At 30.9% G+C, this 16,743-nt stretch overlaps 1 protein-coding gene across 1 annotated transcript; it reads left to right on the top strand.

Annotated features, from left to right (window-relative positions):
- The first annotated feature begins 543 nt into the window (after positions 1 to 543).
- On the top strand, positions 544 to 16,227 carry LOC148301299 (gustatory and odorant receptor 22-like). Its single transcript, XM_088273462.1, has 8 exons — positions 544 to 1,193; positions 3,319 to 3,569; positions 5,908 to 6,168; positions 7,724 to 7,851; positions 10,632 to 10,791; positions 11,667 to 11,738; positions 11,996 to 12,085; positions 16,091 to 16,227. The coding sequence occupies exons 1-8, from the start codon at positions 743 to 745 to the stop codon at positions 16,178 to 16,180; spliced, it is 1,503 nt and encodes a 500-aa protein (XP_088129588.1). The 5' UTR covers positions 544 to 742; the 3' UTR covers positions 16,181 to 16,227.
- Positions 16,228 to 16,743: the final 516 nt, after the last annotated feature.

The raw sequence follows: 16,743 nt of genomic DNA, 5'->3' as shown, positions 1-16,743 counted from the left end.
ATAAATTTTATTATATTAATATGGTCTACTTATTTTTTCATATGTTAGATTAATTAACAAGCATTTGCAATATTAATTTATTTAGTTATCAAAGCAAAGAAATCAAAGAAAGGGTACGACCGTTTTTATGAATATAATGCACAATCTTTCATAATGGGAATTATAAACCTTAAGAAATAAAATAAAAGTTTAGCATTCCTGTCTTAATAGCTTTCTTTAAAGCCGTCAATGCAAGAAGTTGTTATTACAGAAGGCGTTACCTTCAATTCGACGTAGACACGAAAAGTACAAATTTCACGAGTACTTACTGTACAGGCGTTATAATTTACCTACGTTCAATAGTTAAATTAATGTATGTACATTCTTAATTTAACATTCCAGCCATATTTGACTTCGAGCTAATATTCGATGAATAATTTTACGATCTAACCTTGCCCACCTACCGTCTCTAATTATTGTTTAAATAAATAATGATACCCATGACATTGTACTTAACGCTACAACCAACTTCTGTGTTTACATTATGAATAGCGATAATGACCTATGACTTAATATAATAGTATGATTTTATCCAACTTCAACCATTCGGACATCAGAATCCGAAGTAAGAACAACATGCGCAGTTGTTCAATAAAGCATTTCAAAATAAAATCAGAAATACACTAACACTAAATTTTTTAATGTAAAATATCCTGCTACCCTTTTTGTGAAATACCAATACTGTCATAAATTTTATACAAAAATGAATTGGAGGAACAATATGGTAGGTGATCAATCTGAAGAAGAAAAGAGACAACGTTTTAACAATTTGCACAACAGACAGAATGTTACACGGTTTGAGACATTCGGACTGGATCACCAAATCAGTGACTTCGACATAAATCCAGGATACATAAGACACGACAGTCCTTTTGACAGCTCTAAAATATGGGGATTTAAGCCTAATTCTCTCGGCTTCGGCTCTACGGCACCTCCTAGCTTACTAGAGCAAGAATTAGGAAAAATCAAGAATAAAAAGCACAGGATCCCGAGCGCTCCAGACGAAAGGGCAGCACGTAGAAAGGAAAGATCGAGACTGCCATCCATCGATGGAGATACTGTCGAGATACATGATCAGTTTTACAGAGATCACAAACTCCTACTGGTATTATTTAGAGCTCTGGCTGTGATGCCTATCACTAGATCTTCACCAGGTGAGTCTAAAAAAAGTAACAAGGATTTATTTAATTTTTAAATGTACACTAACCATATAGGGCTCCAACACTAATATCGGACATCACTCACTCGTCATTAATTTATTCTCATGTATGAACCTACATACATTAATCATCGATGCGCGTATGTGGCCACAGAAAAAAAGCCAGCCGCCAGTTTACGTAATAGTTTAACCGAGTTCACCTTTAAGCTTAATTAGTTAATTACGCCAATAAATAATCCCACCACATTTTAGGTGATTTGTACAATGTCCTACCAGCATCATTTATTATATCCCTAACCATTTTATTCCCCAGTTTTATAATAGAACACCTGTGTTTGGGAACAACTTGTAATTAAATTTCTAAAAGGGTTCTAGTTGATATCATCATTCATTATTTATATATTTGATTTTCTCTCATCATACTTAGCGGTTCTAGTATTAATTTTGCTATATTTTTTATTAATAAAGATTGCCTAAATAATGAAATACAATTTTAATTACCAAAATTGTTTAATTACAAATATACAAATACATGCAGTAGGTATATGAAAACATAAATTGCAAAATTAGAATTTTCTAGTAAAGGAGTTTCTGGAATGTTCACGAAAAATTACACAAGATTTTGTAATAACACGTATGTTGTGCACGTGTACCTATTGATTAGACTTCTTATTTTAAGCTATTTTTGCTTATGTTAATTTAATTTTAGCACCAGAAACCCCTTTCTGTTTTTTATTGATAGCCTATTCTAAATTTCCTTCTTATATTGATGGTATTGAATATGTGTTAATGCCTAAGACAGTGGCCGGCAAACTCATTAGTCAACAAAGCAAAATATATCATATACGGTACAACGATCAATGTTTCTTTTGAGAGCCAAATTTCTTAGTATTGTATGGGTAAGTACACTGTTTATTAACTTGACAAATATTAATTAAAGTCTAATGTCCTGATTAAACTTATGTACCTGGAATAAAACATAATATTATGCGCTTAATGTAAACTTTGACTTTGCATCTCCATGGAAAGTTTGGTTAAGTCAGGTTTGTATATATAATTGTTGTTTTTAGACACGATTACAGATCGTCGATTATTAGATTTCTCATTCTACTCTCAATAAGGATCATGCTCGAAAAACATTATTCGTATGAACCGAAAAGGGGAAAGAAACTAGCGTTTAGTGTTCTTATGATTGTGTTGATCATATATATCAGGAATACTATTTCAAGTGTTAAAAATCCTCAAGCCTTCTTTCTTCATGTCTTTTAAAGCAGACCACTTGTGCTGTGATGAAAGTTTACATTTTTACCAATATTTCCGTATCAGTAGGTACAGGGTTTCGGTCACGCACATTGTCTGAGCCACACTCAAGGGGCGAAAGGGCCGCATGGGACTCGCGAGCCACGGTTTGCCGACCACTGACATGAGCCATACTTCGTAAAATTGGCTATGTTTACATTATATCACATTATTAATATTAATCAGTTTCAGTGACTTAAATGATAATTGAAAAGTTAAAAAGCGAAGTATACAAATATTTCACCAAAAAATATTTCGAAAAATCATTAATTAAGTCAAGTGAATTATTATTATCATTATTAAAACATATCAGCTTCCTAGGTGGAGCATATGGAGTCCGCAAACTGTCTCCAGGCTTTTCAGTCGGCTGCCAGCTCCTTTGCATCTTCCCAAGTTAGATACGCGTCCCGAAGTTCTGACGAGAACTGCCGACGAATTGTCAGCAGTGGTTATCCTGGGTGGGGCAACCTGATGCCTTGCATGTTAACCCAAGAAAAAAAACACAAGAAATAATAATAATAAAAATAAATAATATTACCAACAACCATAAACAATAAATAATAAGTGTAAGTCCCTCTCCAAGAGCTTATTGGAGAGAACTGCGTTATTAATTTTAAGATTGTAAAAGTAGAAATATCTAATTCATATTATAAAACACCTTTGTAACCATATTAAATACAATAAAATAAATGTTGATGATTTTTCGAAATCCCATTATTAAAAATGTATCCACTTTACGACTAAAGGAATGTTTTAAAAAAAATCATCATGAATAATAAAAAACCGGATTGACGTCATTATTTTCGTGTGTTATATTATAGGGATGATAACATTCCGATGGAGTTCTTCAGCGACCATCTACGCTGTCTGTTTCTACATCGTAGCCACGGTTATCGTCCTGATAGTTGGCTACGAGAGAGTCCTCATCTTGCAGACGACCAAGAAGTTTGATGACTATATCTACGCAATTATCTTCATCCTTTTCCTCGTCCCACACTTTTGGATACCGTTCGTCGGGTGGGGAGTCGCCCATCAAGTGGCCATCTACAAGACTAGTTGGGGAAGATTCCAAGTAAGCGGTTATAATATAAATAATAAATAATAAATAAATACCACATTTTGTCAAGCGGGAATACAATTATAAACGCTGTATCTATGTGGAATCAATTTAAATCTACTTCCGGACTTATTGGCATTTTGAAACAAGAAGCGTCAAATATGACGTAAAATTTAATTTACCAAGACTTGTAATCGTAATAAAAAAAATCCTTTTTATATAGACCTTGTAATGAAATGTCCATAAAAAGGTATTAAACAAACCCTTGCTCCCTGTATGCTTCTCTCATCCAGCTTAAAACCTAATATTCTAGTAAATTACATTTTTCACTTTGTGGTAAAATCTATCCTTATTTAATTTAAGTTTTACTCAGTGTACCACTAAGTAAAACTTAAATAAAAGAAAGGGATTAACAATCAATGGATTCGTTTAATGGAGTGAAATGTATTCTTTTGATACCAGACACTTAAATGTATTTTGCATATTTTTGTGTTTTGTGTATGTCTATATTTTGTATAACTTTTTACAAGAATTCATTCGTTATTACATACTTCGTGATCTTTTCACTATTATTGCTTTTCGATTATATTGTGTAATAAAACTGACACCATTAATTAAGTAAACTATCCATTTCTTTATTGTGGCAAATTTATTTCTTTACTTTATCATTGGCCATGATCAATCACCATCAAAACAAACAATTATTATTCTATCCTTCATAACTTGATACGTATTTACTTACAAAGTAATGTATTGAGCGATGACAGCAATGTGTGACATTGCGCTCTCCTCTTCAAATTGTCAAATATAGGAATGTAATTGCCAGAAATGAGCTAGAAATAAGCAATACGTAACCAACTTTATGAACTGATTGGGGTGATTAACTTTAACGAATCCATAATCCGAATTAACGACTTCTTCTAAAAAATCTTTATTCAACTCCTTTTTTTATTACCTAACGTCCAAGTGACTCTGAAATCTAGCTACGGCTTATTCAACACCGTTTATCATGGCCCTACTCAGGCTTCATCATTAAAAGTTTCATAGTCTATGCCTACTCGTGAGTGGATTTACTCTTTATGTTTAAATTTACTATAAGTTCATGTAATTCATGAGTGAAAATTCTAGACAAAAACACTCGCTATCTCGTTAGAGGCATGAGTTTATACATTTCATTGATTCTAAGTTAGCAGTGAGGTTACTTAGGTGTATGATTTTTATTTAACTCCCTCACTTATGCTAGTTCTTAAATATACCTAGTGCCATCATTGATTAAATTGATTTTTAGAACCGAAAATATTTTAGCATACAATTAGACGTAAATAATTTGGTACAATATTATGAAAGTCAGGCGTATTTTATTAATAAAAAAAATTGTGAATTTCATTTTATTATTCAATAATTTCGTAATACAGGCAATTGTTAGCAATATTTTTTGGAAAATATGAAATTAAAAATATACCAATATTTTTGCGGATCTTGTAAATCATGAATGAGTTTTACTTATAAACCTACAGCTACACTACATTTTGCACAATTAATATTTTCTCCTGATGTAATATTTTTACTATCACGAATAATACAATGCATATGTTTTTTTCTTCTCATAAAGGATCGACTTTCTGGGCAAGTTCGCACATTGTAACCCTAGAAAGATAATCATATGATGTAGTACGGAAAGTGTTAACGAATTTCGTTGATTTGTAGAAGTGTAAAGTTATTGTTGTTTTTTTAGTATAAGTTAATTATCTCCTTTATTTTATTCTTATATCGCTCACTCCTTTCAAGAACGTCATAAATCAAAAATCGTCAATTTTCAGTTGTGCATGTTTTCGGAATGCCCAAAAAATTAACTATATCCTAGTGAAAGAGGCATATTTTTAACTTAATACAGGGCAAAAAGTGTTGTTTCTTGTATTTTGAAGAAAAGGTATTATTTAATATTTTTTTTTAATATACTTAATATTTTTCAAATGGAGAAAAAACCTTCAGGTTTTACCTCAAATGATCTGTTGCACAGTAAAAACTTCAATAAGTGGCTTGATATTTATTTTTACTACTACTACCATCACGCCGTTTCCCCGCAGGGGTAGGCAGAGAGGATGGAACGCCACACTCTTCTGTCCTGACATACACGATACGATCCACGATACTTACCACCGGACCGCAAACCAACTATTTTTGATATTAAAGAATATGTCAATAAATGTAGACGTTTTAATTTGAATTAGTATCTAGTTGGCTCTGACATCTTAGTCTGGCAGTTCTGTATCTCATTTTGATCATCATTTGATTAAAAAAAAAAACCTGCGCAAACCTCTTGGAATTAATTTGGTATTCACCCTTTTTTCAGTTGCGTTATTACAAGGTGACTGGAGAGTCTTTGCAGTTTCCTCATCTGAAGACCCTTATAGTGGTAATCAGCGTTGGATGTCTGGTCCTAGCCATCGTTTTCCTACTCTCCCTGAGCGCCTTGATGGAAGGCTTCCAGCTCTGGCACACCATCGCCTACTACCACATCATTACGATGATCAACATGAACTGTGCCCTGTGGTATATTAACTGCAGGGGCATCAAGGTCGCGTCACACAGCCTGGCCGAATGCTTTCGAAAGGTATTTACAAAATTACCTCAAGCACACCCATTTTTAGATTTTTATGATGTTTGCATGATGAAAACAAGAGTCGATTCAATGTCAAAATAATAATAATCATAATTGTCAAGGAGCTTGTCACTTCGGGAGATTTCAACATGCTCCACTTGACACTTCGGGAGATTTCAATAATAAAACTATGTAATTGAAATACAAAACATGTGTTCGACCAATAGCTGCTCATGGAATCGAGGCAAGAGCAGATACTGCAAGAACAAAATCTTGAATTCGAATTTCTTAGATGAAAACACTCTGATCTTTAACCGGAAACACGCTGCGAGACCACGTAAGAAACAATGATATCGGGAGCATGTGTAAGACGGAAGATATCGTGAGGTGGGGACGAAAGCGGTACTGGAATGACATCTAAACAGGATGTCAGAAGACAGACTTCCACGTATCGCCCTTCAAGGAAACCCTGAAGGACAAAGACCCCCAGGCAGACCTCCAAAAAGGTGGAGAGATAGCTGGCAGTCAAGTTTCCAAGAGCGACAGGCGGCGGCACAGACAGATCCTAAGGATCTATAAAAAGTAGAAGAAGAAGAAGAAGAAAAATAATAATTTAAATACAATACAAACTCTACGATACTATACGATTATATTACACTACTCCTTACATAATTTATTCAGAAATTCAGAAATATATGTGCTAGACTGATTGCCTAACAACTAGGGAAAAGGTTTTGCCACACATATTTACTAAGTAAGACAGTGGTAAACGTTTCATAATGTTATCAAAGTTTGCTATAAATGTATTCGAAAAAATTGGCGATATCGTTATATTTCTAAATGGTAGGTATATTTTTAGTTTTCTCACTTCGTTTTCATCACCAAGTGATAGTTTATTGCTTTACATAGGCCTCCATATACTTCAAATTATACATTATAATAATCTTTGTTATTATTGTTATTTATGTACATGCCATACCCAGTACAGCAATACAATTAAGATTTTTTTAAACAAAAAATCCGGTTAAATCTTACTAGAATTTCATTTAAGACGTAAACTGATATGAAATAGATATTTTTTTTACAATAACATTGCAATCATAGATCAATTTAATGAAATATAACTATAGATTAATAGCAGGTCTATATTATATTTCCTGAAAATACATTAAAAATAATATTTTGGAACTGATATTTTGTGTTTCCTATGCTTTTCAATAATTTTTCTTATTCTTTATATTTTGTTTTGTTCAGGAAATGGAAGTAGACTGTACCGCATGTATGATATTTCACTACTGAGTACTCTGGTTGAATTTAGCTTTTTTTTTTAAACATAAAAATCCGGTAATATCTTACTAGAATTTCATTTGAGACGTAAACTGATACGAAAAAGTATATATATTTTTTTACATTTTTTTTAATCAGTGATCAATTTAATCAAATATAACTGTAGATTAATAGCATTTCTACATTATATTTGCTAAAAATAACATTTTATTATTGATATTTTGTGTTTCCTATGCTCTTAAATAATTTTTCTTATTCTATATATTTTTGTAATTTTCAGGAAATGGAAGTAGACTGTTCCGCATGTATGATATCCCACTACAGAGCACTCTGGTTGAATTTGAGTGAACTTCTTCAAGCACTTGGGAACGCATACGCCAGAACTTACTCCACATATTGCCTTTTTATGTTAGTTTACCTTATGACATGTTACATTTGCAGAAAATACATATTATCTGAAGTGTTCGGTTGAAAAACTATGACATACATATTTGAGGATATCATACATCGCTCACTGCTTTCAACAACGTCATATATCAAAAAACTAGATTTTTCTGAAGATCGTTTTTAATGTTTAAGAATATAATAAAATGTATTAAAAATAAATATCAAACCACTTTTTTTACTGTGCAACAGATCTTTTTAGGTAAAACCTGAAGTTTTTTTCTCCATTTGAAAAATATTTAGCATATTTCAAAAAATAATTAAACAATACCTTTTCTTCAAAATGCAAAAACAAAACTTTTTGCCCTGTAGTGGGTAAATATTAAGTTAAAAATATGCCGTTTTTGCTGGGATATAGTACATTTTCTGGACATTTCGAAAACATGTACAACTGAAAACTTACGATTTTTGATATATGACGTTGTTGAAAGTAGTGAGCGACATGTCAAATGTCATTGTTTAAACGGATGCATAATAATTATATCTACCAGGAGTGATGCATTATTTACGTTTTAAAGAACTTACCAAGACAGTAAAAAATACACACTTTAAGATATACATATGCATATCTACCTATTAATTTAAAATGCTGGAATCGTTTTGTAATATTGGATAAAATACCATCACAATACACTTAAGTTAAAATCCCGTCAAATGTAATGCATAACCTTATAAAAACCATGTTTTTATTTATTCAAAAAGTGTTTTTAAATTGACCTTACGACCACGTATGAATTGAATATTTTATAATTGTTAGTTCAACAAATGTTGAATCCTTATTCTCAATCGTTCAAATATTTTTCGATTTTTTGATGAAATTAACTTTTCTTCTTTAAAATGTAGTGAATTTTCTATTTATATGTTTATGATTAGAAATATCTATATGTTTATAATTATATAATTCAATGGCTCATTATTTTATTTGTCATTTTTCATACATAATGTCCGAAACATGGCAATTATAAAACTTTATATTTTGAATTTGTTTGAAACAAAAATTTAACCTTTCATTTTATTACTTTCTTCGTAAACATATAAAACGTGTGTAATATTTGTAAATTTAAGCATCTACATATGTTTATGACAAAATACATGTCATTAATAACCTAACAACGGGATTTCACTATATGATGGAAATTTGTACACTTCAATTAATCTAACATGTCAATATAACATCTGTAACCGTTTGATATACGTGAAACATATGTAAAAATAACACCTCGATGATTAAAAAAATATTGATTAGAAATAAATAAAAGAATTAAGTTTAATGTTAATAAATAAACGGTTAATTCAAAGTAATTTTATATTATATGACAAATTGTATTTTTCTAACAAATAATTGAATTCTGAATACCGTGTACCTAGGCTGTAGTAAATAAATAGATGATAGCAATTACACATGATTGAATTTACGGTCTCCGCAGAGCAACCATTTACTGATTGAAATGTGGAAAAAATCCCCAGGCATTATCATTTCCATCCATTAGAGTTTAGAGGTAATATGTTTTCGCCACGGTATAAATTGTATGCATATACTTTCTAGTGTGTATACAATTCTAATAGATTACACAAAATATCAGAATAATCTACTAGAACTAGTGGTTAGATTCTCGCTTCTGCCATTAGTGTAGGTTCTAGAATAACAAAAAAATCAAGTTCACTTCATTTACTAATCACAGTTTATTACACAGATTTACTTGAAAACGTTAACAATAGTACAATAAGGTTACAACGTTACAAAAGTTTTAGAAACATCCTTCAGATGTGAAATTCGTTGGTTTTCTTTTTATTGAAAGATGGCAGAACAATTTAAATGGTTTCACTAAATTTATATGTGGTAGTAATACAAATTCGAAGATCTGGCAACCAAATTATTGACTCAAACGTAACGTGAAGAAGAAAGAAAATGTATGATAGTGATACCTTTTTATGTATAACCTTGTACCAAAACAAATTGAGACGCAGTTATACTGAATTTAAAATAGGCAGTAGCAAAGACAACTATTGCTTAATCAATTGGCCAAGTCAAAATTACCATCCAAAAACCAACTAACTTCACAAATCTCTGGATTCGTTTTAGGATGTCACCTAGATAGGTGATTTGAGACGTCAGTCGAGTGAAGAGACATGTGGTTAATTCTGACTTTTACATCTTTTTTTCGATTAGCGTTATTTCCAAATGAAAAAACTTTATAATATAATTTATATTTGAAGCACTAACTTTGTAATTTTCCATTTCATAATTAAAATGTAACTTCGTTTTAAAATCACAATAAATATTTTATTATAACTTAATTATAATGTCTCCCGGTTTCGAAGTTAACCGCTTCTTTATCAAGACTGATTAAATATGTTTCCAATCACTCATCATTCCTCATCCTTTTTTTACTGTGACTGCCAATCAACACAAAACAACAAAGCCACTTGAGATATACCAAAGTTTCTTTCCCTAACCGTCAAAATATTTTGAATATTGTTAAGTAGATAGTGTTTTAGTATTAATCAGTCTCGATAAAAAAGCGATTAGCTTCGAAACAGGTAGACATGATAATTAAGTAATAAAATATTTATTGTGATTTTAAAACAAAGTTACATTTTAATTATGAAAAAACTTTTTATATTTTTTTCTCTTCAAAATCCTTTAAACCTTTAATGATTTTGAATCTGATTTCAAAATTGAAAATTGTTTGAAAAAAGGCTCAGTTAATTGTGGTGTATTCTGATTTGTATGTTTCTGACAGGTTTTGCAACATAACGGTATCGGTATATGGAGCCCTTTCGGAAATCGTGGACCACGGATTTGGGTTCAGTTTCAAGGAAATCGGACTGTTCGTAGACACCGTGTACTGTTCTACCCTGTTCTACATATTTTGCGATTGTTCTCACCAAACCACGCTGCAGGTAAAAAAAATTAATATAAATATATATGTCCGTATTTATATTTTTAAACAAATAATGAAATTCTTAAAAAAATTAAAAGTGATGATGATTTATGCCCTTAATGATCGCTTCATTCTATAACGAATTTATGAAAATAAAAATTTACGCTCAAAATAACTGCGCAGAAAATGTAAATGGATTCTTCCATCCAAGCAAATTCACGTTCGATAAATGTCGTCTGAAATTGAAATTTCAAAATCAATTTGATATGATTACATAAATTTACAATGGTATTAACTTTTCCCAGGTCGATATGTTACCACGAACTGCCATGAATGTATAATGCGACATTGAACAACTAACGATGATTCAAATATTCCACGTCTCTAAATATTATAAGCAGTTTGCTTGATTGCCGTTGGTAACATGAAAGTCTGTTAAAATATCGGAAAAATAAACGCGTTTCTTATATGCGAAATTGAAAATAATTCAACTAAGAAATACTTCAGCTTAAAAATATTACTTATCACAAATGCTTTATATCTCTTCTTTGATCTATAAAAACATGAACGTACGAGTATATACAGAAAAACTATCTTTTATGTAAAAAAATTGTTATTTTTATTTCAATTTAAATTTCAATTTATTCAATAGTTAATATAAACATTATAAACTAACATTTAAGGCTAACATTTAAAAAAGGCTAACATTTAAGGCTAACATTTAAGGCTAAAATTTAAAACTAACATTAAAAAAAAAAATTTAAAGTCAGCAAGAAGACTCTTGTTAAATGTGTAGAAGAATCCCGCTTCGGAAGACTCTTTCGGACACATGGAACAGATCAATATCCAATGTGATATTGTTCAACATATCTAATTTAATATCTTATTTAATAGGTCGCACAAGGAGTTCAGGACACTCTACTTTCCGTCAATATGATGAAAATTGATCAAGCAACGCAAAGGGAAGTAAGTAAATTTTATCCTTAAGTGTTGTACTGACATTTCTTGGTGGAAAAAAAAAATATAGAATAAAATAACAACCATGTAACTTTTTCCACATTAATTTTATTTGGCCAGCAACCGAGTTTCGGCGTAACCGACATCATACACTAGTGTTTTTTACACTACTTCGTGACTACCGGTTTCGGTTTTGATATGTATTAAAATTAGCTCTTGGGGAACATTTCGTATTGATTTTTGTAAAAGCTCATTTTGAATTTCAGGTTGACCATTTTATCCAAGCTATTGAGATGAATCCGGCTATTGTGAGTCTAAAAGGTTACGCTCACGTCAACAGAGAACTCCTTACTTCAGTAAGTTTTATATTTTGAGTATTTAACAGTCACATCTCGCTTAGCAACAAAGTTTAATGGATTCCCCTACACTTAATGACTAACATCGTCAGCAATAATAAAATTATTCTATACAGGATGGCATAAAATTGATCTCCCTATCGGAAGATGTTATAACTTTTGCAAATGGCGTTGCACGTCAAACATATTTTACATTTGTGATCCGGACAGCCGCAGTTTACAAACCGATTGATAAAACGGGCATAAATGTGGATCAATACTGGCAGCAGCCACTTGACGGATATCATCGTTTTATTTAAAAAAAATTAAGCTCCAAATAAAGGTTTTCGTCTCTCAAAGTATTTAGTAAAAAATTGTTTCAAAAACGAAATGGTATGATAATTTTTGCGCCACTCTGCATCTGTTTGTATACTACAGCTGTCTAGTTCACAATGTCAAAAATTATAACATTTTCCGATAGGGTGATCAATTTTGCACCACGCTGTATTTTCTTAAATATCAAATCTAAATTTAACACATAAAGCTAAATTAAGAAGAAAAAACACTTTTGTCTAAGCTAATATCTCATCAGGTTATTACAAAAACTTATAATTTATTCTAAAGCTATCTTGAGTACCGCTTTTAAAATTAACCAACGAGGCGATAACTAACTAACGTGACCTTTTTAATTTCATGTCAGTATCTATGTAACGTATTGACGTTTCTGGTATGAAAATACAAATTGTTGGGTTTGTATTTAATACCATGAGGAAAATATTACAAAGTGTTTGTATAAACACGCTTAAAATCTAGACACTACCCCTGTTATGGTAAACAGTAAAGAATTATTTTTTTCCGATGATAAAACTCTTTTTCAATAGAATTTAACTTTAAGGCCCTAACATACGTTTAATAGCAACTTAACCTTCTTTAAACGTTTCTGGTATAAAAATGCAAATTGTTGGGTTTGTATTTAATACCATAAGGAAAATATTACAAAGTGTTTGTATAAACATGCTTAAAATCAAGACACTTCTTCTGTTATGGTAAAAAATAAAGAATAATTTTTTTCCGATGATTAAACTCTTTTTCAATAGAATTTAACCTTAAGGCTCTAACATACGTTAAATAGCAACTTAAACACAGGTAACATTTGACATAATTGTTTTTTTACATCGTTTTCGTATTAAAAAACAAAGTTTTTCTTCAAATAAATATGTTTTGAAAAGAAAATAGTTATTGAAATGTGAGGAGTTAGAAAAAGTTTCAATGTACGTATATTCAATATTTGTTCTTAACAAAATCGGATGTGAAATGAAGTGCGGCCCCTAGCGTTACCGAACGCTGAATGAAATCTGTGATTGGAAGTATTGCCTTAAAGCGGGATAATCGATAGCCCGTGACTTAATTTTCTTTAAATCCAGGTAACATTTAACGTAATTGATTTTTTTCCTTAATGGCGTACTCGCAAATATATAATTCAGTACTCGACCGGCTGCCCGAAGAGCCACATGCGTCCATGCAAATCAAAATTAAGGTTTTAAACTTTCTTCATCACTGTTAAAATGTTGAGATGTAAAGCAAAATGATAAAGTATGTTAACGAAGCTATTAAGTGATTGCGTTGGAAAATAGTCAAATGGAATTAGTAAAATGAATTTGTGAATGATTGCAGCTCATTTTTTTTACGTTTGGATCTGAGAGACTAAAGGTGTGTTAATCAGATCCGGTATGGGAGGAAGATTTCAATATTAGCTCGCTCCAGTGTGTCTGTAAAGTTTCAAATAGATCAGAAATCTGAAATTGGTCCAAAATTCGATCACATGTTCTATTTCGTACCGCTTACGAGCTTACTAGCAAATCAAGCTTTATAAAAGCTAGTAAAAATATATTATAACAAAAAGCATTACGCAACCGCATTTATTTATTTTCTTTTTACTAAATATGTACGTTAAAAACATCATACACAGTATAATGGAAATAAATAAATAGCTTACCATCACACCGCTTCACGCAGGGGTAGGCAGACAGAATAGAATACCACACCCACTGTCTTTACAAACATTATTCGCCTGTTCAACATTCATGCACCTTTCCTCATATATTAATCCCACAGATTAATCCGACTCCTAGCCCAATCACATTCAAGTGTATGAAATACTTGGTCATGCCAAGTTTTCCTCAGTCTTCCTCTGTTCCTGTTTTCAACGACATTCACCTCATAATTTTTTATTACCATTCTTTCCACATGTCCAAACCATCTCGACAAACCTCTCTTTATTGATAATTTTATCGATAATACTTATCTCAGCCTTGCGTTCATTCCTTATTTTACTATTCGAACGGCTATCATACATTATTTTGCCGCACATTCGTGTGAATTCACATTTTCATTAATCTTCGATATCAACTAAATTCGCATTACATTGTTTGATGTACAAAAACTATACGATTTATTACTCTCTTTTGTATTTTATATCTCTTTTTTCGCGAGTTATACGAGATGTAAGAACATATTGAATACTCTGGCAGTGATATTAATCCTTCAAAAACGGATGAAATCTTCCAACCTACGTTTTCTTTCTTTTATCTTTTATTTATTCTGACGTTTTATACAGCATATACAAGAGAAAAACTTTTCGCATATTGTAATAAAATTTACCGCTTATATAAAACTAATTGAAATTTTTTATTATGTTTTGAGTGAATATTCAATACTCATTTTTTTACTTACATACTTGAAAAGAATTTGCGAGGAAGATTATTCATTTACTTGCATAACTCCACCTGTTTGTGACAGCTACACATATCTCCTATTCACTTGACTTTTATGGAAATAAATAGCACGTCATTTTGAGCTCACGTTCATATGTTCATTTTTATCATTTTGCAAACTTTATTGTCCAAATAATTTAAATGAATTTTATTCAGTATCCTCTGCTGAAAGTTTTTTATTATTATCCAAAGTAATGTAGGTACTTTGGATTAATCTGTTTTGTGTATTACAGTGGCAACCCGTGATTTTTCAAAAAGAGGAATATTTAGATACTCGTATGTAAAAAAAATGATAGAGTGGGATTCAAATTAGTAGTTCTTTAATCAAATATTTTTGTAAAATTTTTAAGGATGTGAACAATTTAAAAAAATGTATTCTAGTAAATATCACGATTAAATCAATGAGTTTTCCCTAAAAAAATCTGAATTTATGGATTATGGTTCTTAATATATATTCTTTCAAATACAAGTTTATGCGTCTGAGCTAGTAAAAATATTATTTAAAAAAATACATTTTTGTTTTATAATAATAAAAATAATAAAACCCTTATCCGCACCCCAATGGTGCATAGGGCACTGCATCATATAAACGCAATGTTATCTTGATCGTTTTACATATGAAGGAAAGGTGATCAGCCCTCCGCTTCAGGTACCAGTCCAGGGTAATATTAAATAAATATTAGAGTGCAAAAATCACTTATATTTATTTGACCCCCCCTGGGAATCGAACCCGGGACCTCCAGAACGGTAGCCGAGCGTGCTGACCATTACACTACGGAGGCTGTTTTATAAAAAGTCTTAATATCTGCTTATAGCTCAAAACCTTATAAATTGTATTTATAGATGTTCTTAAGAATTTTCAACACATTTTACATTTAAAAAAAGCATTAGCGAAATTTTCAAACACGCCTCATAATTTTATTTACTTGGTAGGTACGTGTTTTACGACTTCTTCGTTAGGCAGAATATATTATATTTCAGGAACCGTTCGCTGAAGTTTCTTGAAGATATTTTGGATTCATTATTGCATTAAAATTATTTTACGTGTTAAAGGAATGTTTTTTAGGAAAATAGGTCACCCTAAAAGGAATTTTCACAAAAATAATTTCATTCACTACCTTTTTTAATCCTCACCTGACCCGACTTTATTCTGTTTAATGTGATATTTTTCATTGGAATTGAGTACATTTGATTCCAGAACGTTGACTTACTTTAAGGTTGTGCTACCCTACTTCTTTTTTTGTTGTTTCAGGCTGTGACAACCATTGCTATATATCTTATTGTATTGCTTCAGTTCAAGATTTCAAGTGAAGCCAGCGAAAAAAAATCAAAACTCCAGTAAAAACTAATTAAGCGTAATAAAACTCTGATATTTAGTACAAACCACTTAGTCACTGCACAGTTCTAGTAATTGACCAAGTATTTTGGTATTAGTTTTTTTAAGTTATTTAATCAATTGTATTTACCTATATAAAATATATCAAAAGTAGTAAATTAATTGGTGCACCTTTATCTTTATATTTAAGATAAAACTCAATCAATTTCAGAATTGCACCCCCGGTCGCACTTTTAAACCAGATAGCACTCCTTTTAAATTCACTTTTTGGGGCAATGTGATATATACGAGTATGTTACAGTATAAGAATTATGGAATATTAATTTATAGTATACCATATATTTCACAACGTAGACAAATTGTTTCATTAACACATCTAATGCATATATATATATATATATATATATATATATATATATATATATATATATATATATATATATATATATATATATATATATATATATATATATATATATATATATATATCTACTCGTATAATTTAGAAAGAATTCGGTCAGTAGTATAATTTAGTCAGATGTATAGCTATGTATTTTATTTGTAACATT

The sequence above is a fragment of the Brachycentrus maculatus genome, unplaced genomic scaffold (assembly GCF_059751285.1).
Source record: "Brachycentrus maculatus isolate JH-2025_06_01 unplaced genomic scaffold, ASM5975128v1 h1tg000584l, whole genome shotgun sequence".
NCBI lineage: Eukaryota > Metazoa > Arthropoda > Insecta > Trichoptera > Brachycentridae > Brachycentrus > Brachycentrus maculatus.
Note: the sequence above shows the minus strand (reverse complement) of the source record. Positions and strands in the feature narration are given on the sequence as shown.